This window comes from Sander vitreus, chromosome 16 (genome assembly GCF_031162955.1).
Source record: "Sander vitreus isolate 19-12246 chromosome 16, sanVit1, whole genome shotgun sequence".
In the NCBI taxonomy this organism is placed as follows: domain Eukaryota; kingdom Metazoa; phylum Chordata; class Actinopteri; order Perciformes; family Percidae; genus Sander; species Sander vitreus.
Window position 1 is genome coordinate 24,840,628 of NC_135870.1, and position 21,066 is coordinate 24,861,693.

The 21,066-nt window shown below is 39.7% G+C and overlaps 1 protein-coding gene across 1 annotated transcript; it reads right to left on the reverse strand.

Moving 5' to 3' along the window:
- Positions 1-7,002: 7,002 nt before the first annotated feature.
- On the reverse strand, positions 7,003-20,942 carry ccdc152 (coiled-coil domain containing 152). The gene is made up of 8 exons (XM_078270633.1): positions 20,880-20,942; positions 20,281-20,386; positions 19,700-19,768; positions 17,719-17,783; positions 16,554-16,689; positions 15,787-15,914; positions 15,385-15,525; positions 7,003-7,131 (listed from the first exon to the last, which is right to left on the reverse strand). Exons 1-8 carry the CDS (start codon positions 20,940-20,942, stop codon positions 7,003-7,005), a joined length of 837 nt encoding a protein of 278 aa, XP_078126759.1.
- Positions 20,943-21,066: the final 124 nt, after the last annotated feature.

A 21,066-nucleotide genomic window follows, 5' to 3' on the forward strand; every position in this document is an offset into this window, starting at 1 on the left:
GTGAAAATGAATATGGTTAGAATATATAGTAAAACAAGATTCTTGTTTTCTTACCAAGTTTCCAAATTGCTGCTTTGCATCAGCAGCGGTAGAATCCACTGCATGCAACAATATGAAAAAGTAGTTCTTTTGGCCCAGTAGGACCAGAAAAAAATGAGTTCCTTCACTTACATGCTGAAGTCTGACAGTTTGTGCAAAATCGTTTAAGGCCCCAATACACTGAGCAAAACGGTGCCGTCATAGTCTCCATCTCTGTCCTCTCGAACAGACTAACTGCACACCGATGGCCAAGAACACAGGAGGGTAGGGGGCGCGTCTGTTTGAGACATCAGGTAAGTGGAAGGACAGTCAAAGGACAGGGAAAACCCCCCTACTGTGAGAGCTCACCTTCCTCCTATCTTCATCCTCTCCTCCTCCACTGATGACGGATTAAGGTGGTCATGAACTCTAATCCTGTTTTAATTTGGGTCCGTGCCAATCCATTAAAATGGCTAACATCGGTTCAGGGCGGCAACAAAGAAGCCAAAAGGACGCAACTGATGACAATTGTGCACATGTATTTGTATCCACAGTATTTACAGTATAACCGGAATGCTTTGGTTTGCAGGTTTAGCAAAGCACACCTCTGTGAGAGACATGGCTGTGCTTTGCAGCTAAAAGGTTGAGCTCTCGGCTTTTGTGGAGATGAAATGTTATGCAACGGTGTTACCCAATGTTCCCATAGAGCTGTTCCCATATTAGCTGTCTGTCCCCTTGACGAAGGCTGAGCAGCACAGATAAAGAGATTACAGAGCATGCGATCAATGCTTCACCGGGCCGAGCGTCTTCATACAGCTGTGAGGAGTAGTGGAGGCACAGCGGGGAGACACTACAGTCAGAAGACATCGAGAAAGTTTGAAATTGCAACATATCTTAAATGTGGCATAATCAACTGCAGAAATGGGTCTTGAGCTCCAATCAGTTACTGCTCATGTTCTCAGTGAACACTCCACTCTTAAGTTAAAAATAGGGCTGTCAAACGATAAATGTTTTTAATCGCAATTAATCACCAAATTTCTATAGTTAATCACGATTAATCGCATGTTTTATCACATGAATAAAATTCTATTATTTTACATTTCAGAACTGTTTTTAAGTACATATTAACAATGGAAAGCCATTCTTACCAGTGCATCTTAATTGGGAATCAAATGAATGCAAGGAAAGTTACTTTATGAACTTGACTTTAAGATTTTAGTCATTATTGCACAATTCCTACAAGTACCTAACCTAACTGAGATGTAACACTAACACTTTGCTTATACAGTACAAACAAAATGGTCCAAAAACCGGTTGCCACAGCAGGACATTTGTACCCTTTACGTTTTTATAATAAGGAATGTAACAATTCTCCTGGACAGAAAAGAGGGTGGACAATGTCCCAAATGACAAAAACAGTAAAAAAAAAAGATACAAAGAACACAGTCCTAAAACCGTATGCTGATATACATAGTCAAAATAGTGTGCAGTAACTTCTAAATAATTTTGATTACTCACTGACGTCCAGAGATCACCAGTTAATGAGACAGCGTTTGCAGCCCTTTGCAGCAGTTCCAGTTGGGCTGCTTTCTCTGTGTCATACAGGCTGTGTATGCGTGAATCTTTTTAAAGCAGATGGACTTTTTCTTAACAAGCCAGGAGTAAAGCTGTTCACCTCTAGCCTACTTTACTTTCTGCACCACACATCTACTCCCTCGGCGAAGGACACGAGACAAGATAAACAAACAAAACAAGAGGAAGACACAACAAAGTGCGGCAGTGATCCACCACAGCCCCCACCTGAGCAAAGATCTGGCCATGGAGGACCACAGAACGGAGACGAGAAATCTCAACCCCCCTTTTCACCCATCCAACACTCCTCAAACCCCCTTTACCAACACCGACGCCTTTGAGGATCCATCGCTCTCCCCATCCGCCTTTTCCCCTGTTTCCCCCTGCCACATGTTGGGGTTCACTGACCGGATGGAGCAGCTGGTAGATGCTGGAATCAAGTTTGCCCCACTACCTTCTTCCATCATTCGCCCCCAGCATCAAACTGACCCTGTTTTGACTGAACCGCTGAAAGTAAAACGCCAGGCACCTCTGTCCCCTCAAGGACGGCAGCGAACTCCTTCTCACCAGACTGATAAGTATGCTTGTGTACAAAATGCAACAAGCTTTAACTGATATGTGCTGGGCCCAGGCTACATGCCTAGTGGCACTCATGACTCTTTCCAGGACAAGCCTGGGCCCTGTGTGTTCAATTCTTCGTCAATCAACGTTGCGATAGGTAATAGAAAAAGAATGGTGAATCCGCTAAGCAAGAAAAAGAAGCACTTAACTGCCAACTTAGCAAATTTAGCATCCATTCCTCGTCAGCCACAGCCTGTCCCAAAAAACGAGACAGATAATTATTTTAACACACTAACATTAGCCTTACAAAACGTCAGGTCTCTGGCGAGTAAATCATTTTTAATCAATGATTTTATTATTAAGCACAATCTTGACCTCATGTTTTTAACTGAAACCTGGTTAGACCATAATAACAGTGATGCTGTTCTTATCGAGTCAGCTCCCCCTAACTTCAATTTTATGAGTGAGAATAGAGCGAATAAGAAAGGAGGTGGAGTCGCCATTTTGTTTAATGACTCGTTCCAATGTACTCAAATATCTTATGGAAACTTTGCTTCTTTTGAATATGTGGCTCTTCAGCTAAGGTCCCCGTCTCGACCTATATTTCTAATTATCTACAGGCCACCTAAATACTGTGCATCCTTCTTTGACGACTTTAGTGAACTGCTGTCTATAATCTGTATTAACTTTGACTGTGTAGTTATTGCTGGTGATTTCAACATTCACGTTGACAATCCCCAGGATAGAGGGACCAAAGAACTGTGTTGTGTTTTTGAGAACTATGGACTGTCTCAGCATGTGACGGAACCCACACACAACAAGGGGCACACTCTGGACTTGATTATCTCGAAGGTTTGAACATTTCCAAGGTTGTGGTGACTGATGCTGCTCTCTCTGATCATTCCTGTGTTTTCTTTAATGGCACTATCTCTGTGCACAAAAGTGTCCAAACAAAGTTAATAAGAAAACGGTATATCACTGACAGAACCAGTGAAACATTCATTCAGCTTTTCTCGTCCACACCCACCCTCTCAGGGGTCTCAGTCACTGAGCTTGTAGACAATTTCAATTGTAAAATTACAAATGTTATTGATGCCATTGCTCCCATTAAGGTAAAAACTGTCTCTGATAAGAAAAGATCTCCATGGAGAAATGCCATACTGGTAAGAACAGAAAAAAGAGCGTGTCGAAAAGCAGAACGCAGGTGGCGAAAAACTAATCTCCAGGTCCACTACAACACCTATAAAGAGAGACTTCGCATTTATAATTTATAAGGCGGTCCTTCTTCTCGGACAGTATTGCCAAAAACAATAATAACTCACGTGCTTTGTTTGCTACTGTCGATAGGTTAACAAACCCTCCAGTACCAGTAGCATCTGAACTTTTATCCACCGAGGCCTGCAATGATTTTGCCACCTTCTTCAAAGACAAAATTCTGAAAATTAAACAAACAATCAGTGCTTCCATATCGAATACAGGGTGTGTGTTGTCACAGTGTCCAGGCAAAACAAATTCCAATATGACCCAATTTCATATGATTAACCGTAAAAACCTGGAGGACATTATACAACATCTGAAAACCTCCTCCTGCTGCCTTGATATTCTACCAACGGGCCTTTTCAAAAATGTTTCGAATTGTTTGGCTACAGATCTTCTACAGATTGTAAACACATCTCGTCTCTCAGGTATCTTCCCACAGGCCCTGAAAACTGCACTCATTAAGCCACTCTTAAAAAAGAACAATCTAGACCCACACTAATGAGCAACTATAGGCCGATATCAAACCTTCCATTTTTAAGTAAAATCATTGAAAAAACGGTTTCTCAACAACTCAACCTTTTCTTGTCACTAAACAACAGTTTTGATGCCTTCCAGTCGGGTTTTCGACCACACCACAGCACTGAGACAGCTCTTGTTAAAGTCTTTAATGACATCCACTTAAACACAGATAGTGGCAAAATTTCAGTCTTGGTATTACTTGATCTCAGTGCTGCATTTGATACGGTCGACCATGACATATTACTAGACCGATTGGAAAACTGGGTTGGCATTTCTGGCTCAGTACTAAAGTGGTTTGAGTCTTATTTTAAGAATAGCGACTACTTTGTGTCTATAGGGAATTATACATCTGAGCATACAAATATGACGTGCGGAGTTCCCCAAGGCTCCGTTCTGGGGCCTCTCCTGTTTAACATCTACATGTTTCCACTGGCTCAAATTATGGAAAAAAATAAAATAAGTTACCATAGTTATGCGGATGACACACAAATTTATATAACCTTATCGCCAGGGGACTATAGTCCAATACAACAACTGACTAAGTGCATTGAACAAATTAACGACTGGATGTGCCAGAACTTTCTTAAATTAAATGATGAAAAAACTGAGGTGGTTGTTTTTGGAGCAAAGGAGGAACGATTAAAAGTCAGCACTCAGCTTCAAACGATAATGTTAAAAATAAAAAAGCCAGAAATCTTGGTGTAGTCATGGACTCAGACCTGAATTTTAACAGCCAAATTAAGACAATTACAAAGTCAGCCTATTACCACCTTAAAAATATATCAAGGGTTAAAGGACTTATGTCTCAGCAGGATTTGGAAAAACTTGTCCATGCTTTTATCTTCAGTAGACTTGACTACTGTAACGGTGTCTTTACAGGTCTCCCTAGAACTATCAATCAGACAGCTGCAGCTGATTCAGAACGCTGCTGCTTGAGTCCTCACTAAGACCAAGAGAGTGGATCACATCACTCCGGTTCTGAAGTCTCTACACTGGCTTCCAGTGCCTCAAAGAATTGATTTCAAAATGCTTTTGCTGGTTTATAAATCACTAAACGGTTTAGGGCCAAAATACATTTCTGATCTGCTACTACACTGTGAACCACCCAGACCTCTCAGGTCGTCTGGGACAGGCCTGCTTGTTGTCCCCAGAGTCAGAACTAAACAGGGGGAAGCAGTGTTTAATTTTTATGCTCCACATATCTGGAACAAACTCCCAGAAAACTGCAGGTCTGCTGCAACTCTCAGTTCTTTTAAATCAAGGCTGAAGACCTATCTTTTTGATGTTGCCTTTCTTTAAATAATTGTTCATTTCTTATACTGAAGCTGCATTGTTGACACTGTATAACAATCTATATAAGCATATAAAGAGAAATTCCTAAAACAAATAATAGAATTGAATTTATGATTATTCCGGTGACATTCTTTTGCAGAAACGGACATATCTCTGATTGTTTCTCTCATACAGGCATGGAAATAGAGTGACAGAAGAGACAGACTTTGGGCTGGTCAAAAAGTTAGTCGAAATAATTAACTAATTTAGGCAGAATGCCTAAATAGAAAAAAAAAAAATAGTCTATCAACACTCTGAGCGAGTTCTTGACTATTTAGAGACAGACTGCAGAAGAAATAAAATAGTTTAAGAATACGTTCTTGGCTATTAAAAGATTTTTGTCTGCAGGGCTGTACCGGGTTTTACAAGGTTTGCCGAAGAAAAGAACTAAGCTTTGCGGTGACGACCACATCGAAAAAGATAAGAGTATACTCAAGAAAAGCTTCTGTAAATACGGGGAATGAAACCTCAAAGCCATGTGAAGCATCTGGACCCATAGTGGGTGAGATGGTTAGAAAATATGGACCGGACTACTTGAGATATCTGTCATATTGGTCAAAAAGCTTTGGCTTTCCAAAAAATGGATCACTGAGTCCTGGAAAGTTATTTTATCTGCTTTTATATATTTAACTGTTTTAACTGCTCTTCAATGTTTAAGTTCTTATACTGCACTGTAACTTTTTTTCTCGTATTTTATCTGTTTTACATTTTTTTATCTGTTTTCATGTAAATCTGTTTTTAATTTTTTTATCTGTTTTCATGTAAATCTGTTTTTAATTTTTTAATCTGTTTTCATGTAAATCTGTTTTTAATTTTTTTATCTGTTTTCATGTAAATCTGTTTTTAATTTTTTTTTATCTGTTTTCATGTAAAGCACTTTGAATTGCCCTGTTGCTGAAATGTGCTATACAAATAAAGCTGCCTTGCCTTGCCTTGCCTACTGTCCCCCTCGACAACTTTTTAAAAGTAAACTTTCCATTCAGAATCTTATTGGCATCCATTTCAGCGTCTCGCGCTCGCCATCCACTCAAAATGTAACGTTAGCCTACTACTCTTTGGCCGGCTCGCAAGCCCAAACAAGTGTGTGTGGCGTGCCTGTTGTTTTGTTTCCGGTCTAGCTAGATGTGTTGTAGTTTTTCTAACGTTACTAGTTGTTACAACAGTATGTGAAAAAAACTACAAAGTTTTCTAGGCCAAAAGGAACAGTTTTAGTCTACTGAGGGAAGCAGACCTTTTTCAGACTTTTACTTTCCTAAACAACAATGGGAAATCATGAACACAAGGCAGTAGAGTTTAAGAGCTCTGCTTTTCCAAAATGACAAGATCAGTAGAACACAAGGTTTCTTTGAAAGAAAGGAGATGAACAGGTTAAACTCCCTGAATGGGTTTGGACTTCAAGCTGATTTAATCAGAAGTGGGCTTCTCCTACTTCAGCGCCTCCCCCTCCTGCACTTCCATGCAGGCAGCTGATTGGATTAAAGATTTACAGGACTATGCCCTGTGTATAAATGTGCTCTCTGCACACTCACCTGCAGGCAGGGCGATGGAACTGCAAATCTTGTCAAGTATGGCACTGCACAAGAAGCAGTAGAGTTAACTCTGAATTTAGCTTTGAAATGAAAATGAAATACAAATCTGGAAATGTTAAATCACTTCAGTCACTTCTGCCTGGAAGATCTGGAGATTCATGCATTTGCAGAGTTGACGTGTCAACAGCTTCTGGCCTCTACTGTAAACAAACTAGATCTTTCTCTTCTTTAGACGGCTGTCGCTGAAGCTGCCAGCACGCTGGCTCTCTTCCAGCTCTTTGATTCTCTGACGCAGAGCAACAACTTCCTTGTTCTTCTCTTCTTGGAAGAACTGCAGCTTCTGTGGATTACCAGGCACAGTTAATCCAAACACGTCAATAGAAAGAGACACTATAAACAAGACCTGCAACACATTTCTGAGAACAGAAACGCACAGCACAGCTGACAGTGAAGACCTGTGAATTACCAACCACTAACTCAAAATCTTTTATTCAGTGAGCCTTGTGAATGGCTGCACCAGGTTCATTATTTTCTGTGTGCTTTTAGTGTTTGACTGTGGTGTGCTTTCTATTAAGTGATTGCTAATCAAATATGTTCTAAGGCTGCAACTATTGATTAAAACAATTTTATTATTATTATTATTATTATTATCAACTAGAAAATGCATTTCCTACAGAAAATGCTTGTGAATGCTGAAAAGCTGAATTGCTAAAGCTAAACTGGATTGCTGGAATAATTGCGTAAGGGCCACTTCACATTGTACGCGCAAATGGCAGCGTTGTGCTATGAAACCCATTATTGTCAATGGCTTGCGCGCGCAAGAACCGGTCTTCCGCTGCGCTGAGTCAGTTACTTTGGTGCATTTGTCAAATCATAATTGCATTTGCACAACTGTGAGTGCATTTCTTAAAACAATTGGTGTAAACTGCACCGCATAGTGACTGACCTGAAAAATCATGTATCTTGCTCGTGCACCCACACCCTTCTTCCTGCTGCCTTCCTCCGTCTTCTCCTCACAACCAGGCCAAGTGCCAAGGCTTTCTTTTGTTTCAAAGACAGAAACATCGTCTTCACCAAATCACTACTGAATATCCACAATGTGACGCAGACGTGACGTGCATTCAAATATTGGCGCATGTATGACGTAAATTTGCGCAACAAATATAGTTGGGAATAGGACAACCTAGCGGTGAGCGCAACGCATGCCGCGGACAATGTGAAACGGCCTTAAGAAGGAGGTGAAGTAGTGAGAATAGTTGGAAAAGTGGGAATGGTTTTAATGAGTATGAATTTCATTGAAATATTGAACGATACCAATAACATTAAACAAAAGTGAAATATTTCAAGGATTTAAAAAAAAAGTCATAGTCATGTCGAAAAGTCATAGTATAGGGATAAAAAGTCATAGTATAGTTTAGCAAAAAAAGGGATAAAAAAGTCATAGTCTAGTATGTCGAAAAAAGTCAAAGTATATTATGTCCAAAAAAGTCATAGTATAGTATATCGGAAAAACTGATAAAATAGTTATAGTATATCAAAACGATATTAGAAAGTCAAAGTATTGTATGTTGAAAAAAGTCATATTATAGTATGTCGAAAAAAGTGACGAAAAAGTCATAGTATGATATGTTGAAAAAAGACACTGTATGGTATGTTAAAAAAAAGTAATAACAAAGGCATAGTATTGTTTGTCCAAAAAAGTCATAGTATAGTATGTCAAAAAAAGTAATAAAAGTCATAATATAGTATGCCGGGAAGAAGTGATAAAAAAAAGTGATATTATAACTTTATTTACAGACTCAAGGTCCAGATATAAAAGTACACATAACATATTACAGGAAGGGTACACACAAACCATACATACATACATACATACATATACAGACACAAAGATGGTTATGCACAATACTTAAAACATATGCAGATGTGCGTTCCAGTGTTTCCAGAGTTTGGAAGTATATCTGGTATCACTAAGTGCAGGGTTAGTTAAGGCAGTTCAAATTGTATTCTTTGACTTGACTGGAAGGTGGGGACATTACTCGTCACAAACAAATGACTAGCACTGGTCCATCTTGGACACTTCAACAAAATCTACCTGATAATGTGGCCCAGGCATTTTGTTTTAGTAACTACGTTTAGCTCTTGCCCTGTCAAATAAAAAGACGGAAAGCATAGCCTCCTTAGTTCTGACAATCATTACACCACTCTTTTTTTGCATTGAATTTGATGTCATACTGTAGTCCATAGTTTGAACAGACTCTAAGCAGTTGTTGTAGGCCAGCACTATAAGAAGACATAACAATTAAATCATCTGCATACATCAGATGATTAATACGCCTATCTCCCACCATACAACCAGTCTTACACACTTCTAATGTCCTAGAAAGATCATCCATATACAAATTAAAAAGAACAGGTGACAATATTCCACCTTGTCTAACCCCATTGGTAACTGGGAAAGGATCCAATGTAATCTTGCCCCATCTAGCTCGCATTGTTTGATGGGAGTACCAATAATGCAAGATATGTATTAGGTATGGGGGGACCCCTCGCTCTTGTAATTTTATAAACAGTTTACCATGATTAACACGGTCAAAAGCTTTGGATGCATCAAGGAAACATAAAAACATTGTTGAGCCATGGCTTTTGTACTTGGTAACAAGTTCTTTCAGTGCATATATACACAAATCTGTGCCATGTTTCTTTTTAAAACCAAATTGATTGTCAGTGGTTATTATATATTCTTGTAGTCTATCAAATAGAATTTGTTCTAACACTTCAGAGAGTATACTCGCTAGAGCGATTGGCCTGTAGTTTTCTATACTTGATACCTTACAGGTTTTGTCCTTAATAACTGGCACTAATAGTACAGGTAACATAGAGTCAGGTAATATGTCATGCGCTAATAATCCAGAAAAACATATAGCAAGTAACACTGAGATTCTATGGCTTGCATACTTCAGGTGTTCAGCTGTTATTTGGTCAAGACCACACGCTTTGTTCACTGCCAATTTCGCAATAGCATGACACACTTCATCAGGTCTAATGACCACACCATCATTATTAATGACATCACCAACATGATAATCAACACTCTCATTTTTTTAAATTTAAAAATCTCTCTAAAATGTTTCCCCCCACAGCTCCGTAACATTTTCATCCCCAGAGATCCCATCAATGCTGGATGGCAAAGCCATCTTGCTGTTATTGATAACCTTTACTTCCTTCCAGAAATCATACAAATCATTCTGCTGAAATGTTCTGGCCACAGAATTTGCCCTCATCATCTGCTCATTACTTTTGATAAAGCGTACAGCATATTTAAACCTGGCATTTGCCTTTTTCTTATGTTCAAACTCTGGGCCGTACCTAGCTTTTCCAGATGATACCCAGCTCCAAAAAGCTTCCTTAGCCTCCACATGAAGTTCAGACACATAGTCGTTCCATCCTGGTCTAATGCTTTCTTTTATCTTGGATGAATAATTTACTGACATTAATTAAACAGTTTTATCATTTTTGTCAATTTTCTAGTTGATAATAATAATAATAATAAAATTGTTTTAATCAATAGTTGCAGCCTTAGAACATATTTGATTAGCAATCACTTAATAGAAAGCACACCACAGTCAAACACTAAAAGCACACAGAAAATAATGAACCTGGTGCAGCCATTCACAAGGCTCACTGAATAAAAGATTTTGAGTTAGTGGTTGGTAATTCACAGGTCTTCACTGTCAGCTGTGCTGTGCGTTTCTGTTCTCAGAAATGTGTTGCAGGTCTTGTTTATAGTGTCTCAATTTTTCATCAATTTTGTCATACATGATAAGTATATCACTATGATGTGTGTGACTCTTACAATTTAAGTTGCCACACAAAATGGCTTCAAGTGGTATATCAATATTACTAAGACTATTATCACTCAGTGTGTTGTACTTCCATAGATCATATTCTGTGAGCTTTGCCCAGTCCACTCTTCTATTTTGCTCATTATTATCATTATCATAGTTAGTCAGCTCAGGTAGACTGTCAAGATTTATTATCATGGAGACAGGTATGTGATCTGCTGTGGCTACACCATACATAATCTCAATTTCCAAGCAATCATGAGCATCAGCTGTACATATACAGTGGTCTAGCCAAGCTGTTGTATGCCATGCTTCACTAATATATGTGTAACTGTCACTGGTAACAGCATTTTACTTGAGAGAACTAACTTACTGTCTAGACAAAATTGATTAAGGTGTTTGGCAAATTGAGAGTTAACATCTGACATATCAGCATTCATGCATTCAAAAATGCAAGTACTTTCACTCTCTTTAATGAATGAGCTGATAAAGGCAAGCCTATTAAGATATTCATTTTCATTTTGGTAGCATTCATATGGCATGTACACATTTAAAATAATAAAAACATTTTTATCATGTACAACTTTAATTGCTATGGCCCAGTCCACCTCTAGTCTAATCACATCGATCAGTGGGTCAAGCTTCCTATGCCATAGGATGGCAACCCCTCCAGGTATTCTGCCACGCACTATTCCCATACTTAGATCTGTTGTCGACTCACCTGAGCCATAAAGGTTTTCATGCACAGAGTTATGTTTATCTAGATCTTGTTTGGGTAACAGAGTCTCTTGTATAAATAAAATATCAGCACTCTCTAAGAGCTTGTCAATAACAAAACGTTGCGCTTTGTCCCCGGCCCCCTGTCCAAGGCGTAAAAGTCATAATATAGTATGTCGAAAAAAGTGATACAAAAGTCATAGCATAGTATGTCCAGAGTGATAAAACTGTCGAAAAAAGTCTAAGTCCCTGCCCAGACTGGTGTTTGAACCAGGCCTCAGTCTGCAATGCCTACTTGCTGGTGGAGTAACACTAACCTCTGAGCAACCATACATCATAGTTGGTCGAAAAAAGTCATAATATAGTATGTTGAAACGTCATAATATAGTATGTTGAAAAAAGTGATAAAAAGTCATAGTATAGTATGTTGAAAAAAGTGATAAAAAGTCATAGTATGTCAAAAAAGGTCATAGTATAGTATGTCGTAAAAAAGTGCTAGAAACGTCATACTGAGTATGCCGAAGTAAGTCATAGTATAGTATGTCGAAAAAAGTGATAAAAAAGTCATAGTATAGTATGTCAAGAGTGATAAAAATGTCGAAAAAAGTCAAAGTCCCAGCCCAGACTGGTGATTGAACCAGAGTCTGAGTGTGCAGTGCCTACTTGGTGATTCAATTTGGAGTAGCACTAACCTCTGAGGAACCATACACCATAGCATAGTTTCTCGAAAAAAGTCATAGTATAGTATGTCGGGAAAAAGTGATTAAAAAAAGTCCTAGTATAGTATGTCAAAACAATTCATACTACAGTATGGCGAAAAAAGTGATAAAAAAGTCACAGTTGAAAAAAGTGATAAAAAGTCATAGTATATGTCTATGACTATATGTCAAGAATAGTCATAGTATAGTATGTTAAAAAAAAGTACGTCGAAAACAGTCATCAGTGTTTCCTTTAGGATTTTTTTTAGCAGTGGGGGCAGGTCTGTCCGAACAAGAACCCCCCCCCCGTGCACCCCGTCACCAAATGTTTTACGTATAAAACGGAACTGACATAGTAAACAAATATATTTATTCACCTCTATTTACACACAATGAGGCATATTTTCAGTTGTGATTGAACTGTATTTTTTGAGGAACTATAGGGCACTTAACATCTACAACAGGTCTACACTTAGAACTGACCCACCGCGGTGACGTTTTGGTGGAGCTGTTCGTTTAATAGTCGACTCGGAAGAAAGCTAACGTTTTGACAATAAACTACATCAACACAACAGTATGTGGAGTTAAACTGGACGGGCCAAATAACATCTGAATAGTTCTACTTGTTGTTAAATTGCAATGTGAGTGGCCAATATTATGTGCATTATGTCGGCAGGATCAATTAAAAGGCAACCGCGACTAAAGTTTTTATACAGCCCTATTTCTGATACATTTCTCATACATTTCTGGTGGTAGAAATTTTGCCATAGTGGGACGCCACTACAAAATCAACATAGAGGAAACACTGAGTCATTGTATAGTATGTGGAAAAAAGTGATCAAAAGTCATAATATAGTATGTCGAAAAACCGAAAGTGTGGAACAGTTTGCGGAAAAGTGTTGAAAGTTTAGAAGTGGAAGAAGCCTGAAGGGGATTTAAAAATTGCTCCATTGACTGTCAAAGAAAAAAAGAAAAACGTTTAATATTTTAAAAACCATAAATAGTGGAGAAAAGTTTAATACAAGCACAAATATCCTTAAAGAGCTGAACATTTTGATATTTGAATGTTTTTTGTAGCTGCAGGTATGCAGAAGTAGTAGGCGACCAAAAATCATACGGAAGAATCGGTGCTGCCAAATCAGCATTCCCACAATGATGATTTGTGGAATTGTTATTTTCTTGATTCATTTAGTGTTAAAAATGCACATCACATTTTCAGACCCCAATGTGACATCTTAAAATTGCTATTCAAGTCACTGAATGACATAAAGCAGGGAAAAGCAGAACATTCTTACATTTGAGAAGCTGGTGAATGATGATGTGTGAGACACAGCTGCTAACAACAGAACACTGTGAAGACTGTGTTCGAGAGACAGTGTGATTGTGTATTTAATGTCGATGCAAAGATGCGAGTGGAATCAAACGGACATGAATTTGCTCTGGGCGGTGCAAAGACAATGACATGTCTGTGTGAGTTAAAAACTTCAGGGAAATAATTGGCTCCGTCACTTGGTTGTATGAAAAGAGAAACTGGAAGAAAAACTAAAAGAAAGTAAGAAATTAAGTCTGAATGCACCTTTAAGCTTTTTTTTTCAGACTTTTGTCTTTCAGACAAAGCTGATGAGGCATGCTGGGAAGTAGCCTGATGTTACTTAGAAGGTGGGGACTAACAGGATTAGACATCTGGGTCAAATCTAATACAATTTGCTTTGCTTCAGCTGAGGTTTGCACTTCAAGGATACAAAGTGACAAACCCAAACTTGTAACATCACTTACACTCATGATTCGGTCCTCCTGCACAAACTGGTTTACAGTATCAGGGTTTATCCGGCCTCAGAATGGGCCTTTGGGGGTACACATATTAAGTGGGGGGTCCCTTAATATGTGTACCATATTATGTAGGTCCATTCCCCCAGGAATCTTTGAGCAAACACTTCATTTCCTGCATTCTGACCCATTTGTTTATGCACCAATTTATGGTGGAAGCGTCTTCATTTATGTGAACACACACAATTCTGAAGGGAAGGGACAATTCAAAATATAAAAATAATATGGAATATATAATACAGTACGGGGGCTTTCACATCAGGGACCTGGGCCTGGATCGTAGTACACTTTGAGTTTGATTAGTGTAAACATTGCGTACCATACCCAGGCACGTTTGGTCGATCCGTGCCAAAGTCCACTTTAAAAGGTGGTCTCAACTCAATCCGGTCCTTGCATACTCCCGTACTACATCAGGTGTGAACCAACTGTACCATGTTTTTAACCGGTTATGAAACGGTCTAAATTTAACACTAATGCCACTAAGCCCCCTCGCGGACAGACAGGGCCCGACAGCAGCTGCTCTTCCTCCATTCAGAAGCAGAGCTTCAACCCCCGTGCCGCTGGTCCCCAGGGTAGCAGGTTCACCCGGAGAGTGCGGTAGAGCCTAAATCTACCGCACGCAGCCGCCATGTGTAAAATATGCTGTGCGGCTGTGGATGAGAGGGGAGTTGACCGCTGGAAGTCAAGAATGTTTTGCTGCTGGTGATTTATTCTGTGGCGCTGGCAAAAACCTTCTTCTATGCAGGGATAAGCCTGAGTATGAAATACGTTCCGACTTTTCTTCTGCTTATAGCTTAGTCCCGACAAAACCGCACCGTTGAATTTCAGCCTGCGTGCACGTTTTGTAGCCAAAAACAGAGCAGCTTATACTGGTAGAGAGAGGACTGCCGAGTCGCCCTCTCTGCTCTCTGTCTGCTCAGCTGCTAGACCGCTCAACGCAGAGGAGTGAAAGCAGCGCGGCCGTAAATGACAGCAAAACACAGTGAAGACTCTCACGCTGAGCTGAAATGGAAACACTGTGCTGCAATCTTTTTTATACAGTCTATGGCTGCAACATACTGTATGTTGTAAGGTTTAAACCAATGTTGTTTCGGGGGTGACGCCATTCACTTTACTGGCAGAATTGACGACAGATAAAGCCACCGTGTCATGAGAAGCTCTAGCTTGTTGTTTTAGTGTTCACTTTTAACTCACTTTACATCATCCTTGCTATCTCTTTTTCCCCCCCTCGCTTTTCCTCACAGCGGCACTCATGCGCTACTCTCGTTACCGCTCGCTGTCCTCGCGCGACAACACGGGCACTGACGTCACTCACTTACGGCACCCTGCCATTCTCGCTCTAACTTACGCTATCACGTAAGGGGGTTGCGGTTAACCGCCATACTGCAGTGACACGTTGCTTCGTAGGAAAATAACTATACCGTCACAGCCCTAGTTCCTGCACACCACAGCCTTGAATTACAGATTGATTGGCACTTGAATGTGTTTTGTGCTTTGTTAGTTAACCTCTATGATGTAAAAGGTGCTGTGTGGGCTGCTCACCCTCTTGAAGACGCTCTGCGGAATAAGGTTGGAGCCGTGTTGTTGCTGCTGCTGCTGCTGGCTCAGCTGAGCTGTACTCTGAACTCTGGCTAACTTTGCACCAAACTGCAAAAACGTACAATGCAAAACACCAACGAGCTTAGAGAGAAGCTGAAAATGTTTGTCGAGAGGTCGTTTACAGATATTACTCTCTTTGGCAGGAGCTAAATACCAGCTGATAAATATCAATCAACCAATAGTCGGTCTAGTCCTATGTACATCTAATTATTATTAGACAGTCTTGTCAAGCCTTAACCTAAAAAAAAAAGTAACTTCTTGTGACTCAGAAAATCATTACAGCAACACAGGAAGTAGCTTTTAGTTTACCTCCATTTGTAACTTGAGGAGCTCGCTCTGCCTCGCCCTCTCCTGTTCCTTCAGCCTCTTCCTCAACTCCTCCAGGTCCAGATCCTTTTCCTCCATCAGATTCTTCACTTCGGCATCTTTAGCTTCCACTGTACGTGGGGAAAACAACATCCAAAATCGTAAGTATTGTGATTTTTTTCCCCGACGATTTTTAAAGTCGATTCTTTTCCCTGGAATCAATTATTTATTTATTTTTTACCAATGATTCACCTTAATATTTTCTGTTTATAAGGTATCTGTTTCCAGCAAAACAGAGCGAAAGCAGAAAATGCAGAAAATACATATATATATATACAAACAAATAGATCGTCCCAGCCCTAGCTTCCACTGTCGGGGAATAAAACCACAGCAGGGCCCAGCCAAATACAGACTCATCTTTAACAGACATGTTCTCTAGCTCTCTTATTCAATTTCTGTTCTGCTGCTCGTATCTTATGCTGTGGGCTGATAACATTAATATTGTTACAAAACCCTCATAATGTCACTTTGATAATAAAAAAATTAAAAAAAAAGTGGGAAATGCTCCACACGTTTGCTTACGTTGCGACCACAAGTGTTAAATATAAATTCCAGGATATATATCTGATCCACTGTCTGTGCCTTGTATTAAGACTTTATGGCTTTAGGGAGGTTAATCTGTGCACATATAATCTAAGTATTCCCAGAAAGATCCTCCAACATCAACCCTGTCACTGTCTCAGTGTATGGAGCGTTGTGTTTGGTCTTACGCTGCTGGAAGCCCTTCCTGCGGGCGGCATCCACCTCTCTCCTGCACTGCTGCCTGACAGTCTCTAGCTCCCTCTGGTGTCTCTCTGCTTCTGTTCTCATTTCACTGGCCAGCCGCTGAAGCTCAGCCTCTCCATCCTGATGAGGACACACACCGTCATCACTGACAGACTCTTGAGTTGAAATGATTTCCATGCAAACATTTGGGAATTGCTACCTCGTTTAAAGGGTGAGACATTTTTTTTTTTTTGTGTCCTCAGTAGTGACCGAAGAGCTTACAAAGCTTTATCTTGCTTATAAGTGTGCGCGAGGTAAGACTTGAACATTTTCATCAATTTAGAGCTTCTCTCGTCTGGAATTTTAGGAGGTAGATATTATTAGGACAATCTTGTTAATGAGTAGAGCTGCAAAGATTTTTATTTATGAAAAGATTCTCTGAATTCTCTATTTTCTAGTTTCTTCTCTGTCTCTGTGACAGTAAACTGAATATTTGTTGTGGACAAAACAAGACATAGAGGACATCATGTTGGGCTTTGGGAAACAGTGACCATTTTATAGACATGTAAACACACAACTCATTTTAATTTCAACTTTGTATTGATTGTGGGGTTAGAAATCACTACACACAGGCATGAAATACACACACACACACACGCTCAGGACCTATTCATGCACAACTGGAGAGATGTCAGAGTTAGTGGGCTGCCAGCAACGGACCAGCTTCGTGTGAAGTTGGGGTGTACAGTGCCTTGCTCAAGAGCACCTTGGCAGTGCCTAAGAGGTGAAGTAGCATCCCTCCAGCTACCAATCCACACTGTGGTACTTTAGTCCGTATGGGGGGCTTGAACCAGCTACCATCCTGTTCCCGACCCAACTCCCCTACTGACTGAGCTACTGCCACACCTAAACTAGTCAACTTTATGTAGGAAATAATTGTTGGTTGCAGCCCTAGTAATGAGTAAACCAAACGGAAACGTGGAAATTACGCCAAATGTCTCTGAACAATACTAACATTTTAATTACAACGTATGGAGAACATTATCTTGACCGCAGACCGGCTACGGAAATGGAAACATTTACCTTTCTATTAAACGTCTTGATTCACTGCTGTATTCAATGGATTTAATAATAAAGTCTGCCAGTGTTCACTCCTGCCTCGGGTCTTACCTCTGCTGTTCTCTTGTTCTGTTGTTTCAGGTCAGCCATGTCGTTCTTCAGTCTCTCATTCTCCACTACAACAGGAACAGTTTCAGAAGAGGCATGGGATGAAAACCCTTTCATCTGTAATGTCACTATATGCTGTGGTCGAATGCAACTAAGTACATTTACTCAGGCACTGAGCTTAAGTACAAATTTGAGGTACTTGTACTTTGCTTGAGTCTTTTCTTTTCATGCCACTTTCTACTTCTACTCCGCTACATTTCAGAGAGAAATATAGTACTTTTTACTCCACTACATTCATCTGACAGCTTTAGTTACTAGTTACTTTACACATTCAAGATGTAGTTTATAAAATATGATGTTTAATTATAAATGAAACTACCCAACAATATAACGGCCTACATGTACAGCTGAAATGATCACGTAGTTGATCGACAGAACTGTTTGGATTGTTTCCAGTTTCTAAAATGTGAGGATTTTTTCTACATTGAGTACTTTTTTCCTGAATATACTGTACTTACATACTTTTATTTAAGTAACATTTTCAATACAGGACTTTTTATTTGTAACAGTGTGGTATTAGTACTTTCACTTAAGTAAAGGATCTGAATACTTCTTCCACCACTGCCTATATGTAAACTACTGTAGAAGTGGTGCTGTGGGCTTATTTACGATTGTGGATGCTATTTCACGTCCAAGCAACATTAAAAACAACAACAGCAACACTATAAATATAGAACTGGGATACCATTTATTTGTCACAGACCATAGTCTTCTTAAACGTGTGCTAAACCTGTGCTACATGAGTGCTTAAGATTGGCCCTGTGCATAGAGCTGTTACAATTCCAAATGTTACCGTACACTTATTTGTCTCAGAAATAATTGCGATTAGCAATTGAAGTGGTCCTTCCAGTCAAATTTAAAAATGTGTATTAATGTATTACTCTTTCAAACAAATGAAAATGAATCCCAGGATACATCTTTTGGTTATATCACTGTTATGTGACCCATATAATGCAATGACACAAATTCAAAGCCAATGCCTTTTTATTACCATAAAACATTGTATTTTGTCTTGAATTAACGTAGATTTGACAGTAGAACATTTATCCTCATCAATAAAATCAAAGCACCAATAATCACTTACAGTATATAATTACAATTTGGCTAAACAAAATCCACAATTACCATCAACAGCACACACACACACACACACACACACACACACACACACACACACACACACACACACACACACAGACAGACACACACACACACACGCACGCACACACACACACACACACACACAGACACACACACACACAGACAGACAGACACACACACACACACACACACACGCACACACACACACACACAGCACACACACAGACAGGCACACACACATACAGACAGACAGACACACACACACACACACACATACAGCACACACACACACACACACACACACACACACACACACACACACACACACACACACAGACACACACACACACACAGACACACACACACAGCACACATACACACACACACACACACACAGCACACACACACACACACACACACACACACACACACACACACACACACACACACACACACACACACACACACACACACACACACACACACACACACACACACACAGACAGGCAGGCAGACATATAAGCATACAGACACACACAAACACACACAGACAGACACACACCCACACAGACAGACAGACAGACACACACACACACACACACACAGACAGGCAGGCAGACATACAAGCATACAGACACACACACACACACACACACACACACACACACACACACACACACACACACACACACACACACACACAACCAACCACACAGGACCTTAGCTAATGTTAGCAATTAATTGCATATTTTTTCATCCTGAAAAAGACTGACTTGAGTATTGTAAGTATCCAGGGGTATGTCTTGCGGGTTGTTGCACTCACCTCTGAGGTTGCACTGCTCCTGCAGAGTCTGCTGCAGTCTGTTCACAGCGACCAGGAGACTGTCTCTCTCTGCAACAGGTACATCCACACCATTAGCCACTTTTCAGGGATGGTTTGATGTTTTTTAGGTTCAGGTTCCAGAATAAAATAACTCAATGAAGGGCATAACATTTATACAACCAATGAAATGTATTAGTTTATACAACCAATGAAATGTATTTTTTGATGTATTGTTTGCCTGGCTTTACCACACACTATATACAAACTTAAACTCACCCATCTAGTATTTTCCGTACACATTAGAGTAAAACACTGTATGTGTCATCATGTCATTTGTTGCTATGACTCTCATCTGTCTTTAAATGTTTAACTGCATGACAATGTAGACTATCGTTATCTAAAATAGCAGCCCGTCTGTACATTTGAAAACATTTTGGACTTCATTTCCTGAACTGAAAACTGGAGATGTCAGGTCATTCAGGGACATTTACAAAAGCCAAATCAAGAGTCACATGGATCTTAATACAAAACTAACACAGTAACGTCAGGAGAAACGTTAAATAGTGTGTACAAAAACTCACCCTCGACCACACTCTTCTCCTTAGCCAGATAGAATTTCATGAGTCTATTGGCATCCTCCAGCATGATCTCCAACACGCTGTTTTTGCCAGTAACCTCTGTAATTTTCTGTTTGATAAAAGTAAAGCCAAGTGAATAGCGTTACTCTTAAGTTACACTTCCCACTTAGCACAACTTTTCTTTATTTCACAATGGCCCCTCAAGGAGGTATGTAGTAAGGTAGTAAGGTAATAGTTAACGTTATAGTCAACGTTACTAATGACCATTGTCAGTGAGTGTATTTAATAGATTCCAGATAATACGGTAGCAGTGTACATATAAGCAAACTAGTGGCTAACGTCAAGCAGGGTTTAGGAGATAATCGCATACAATTAATTTATATGAAAGTGTCAGATTAAGACTGACCTAAAGGCCCCCTATAATCTGTATGTGAGGCTTCTCAGCCTCATCCTTTTGAATCTTGAGTCCAACATAGTGAAAAACAGGCAAATAAATCAAACGGCAGACATCCCTTATTAGCCACCAGTGAGTTAGCATAACGTTTGCTAATGTCAAAGAGGTTATACCTTCGTTAGCTAACGTTAGCTACCCTTAACGTTACCTGTTCTAGTTGAGTAAAGTCCTCCATAAACCTGTCAAGATTCACACAGTTTAACTTAGTCATTGTACTAGTCTAAGAAAGAGCAAACGACTGTAGTAAAAGTAATAATATCGTGTTACTGCTTCAAGTTACACTAACGTTAAGCTAGAGAAAGAAAATATATGGCTACAAAGTTGTTGAAGCTAGC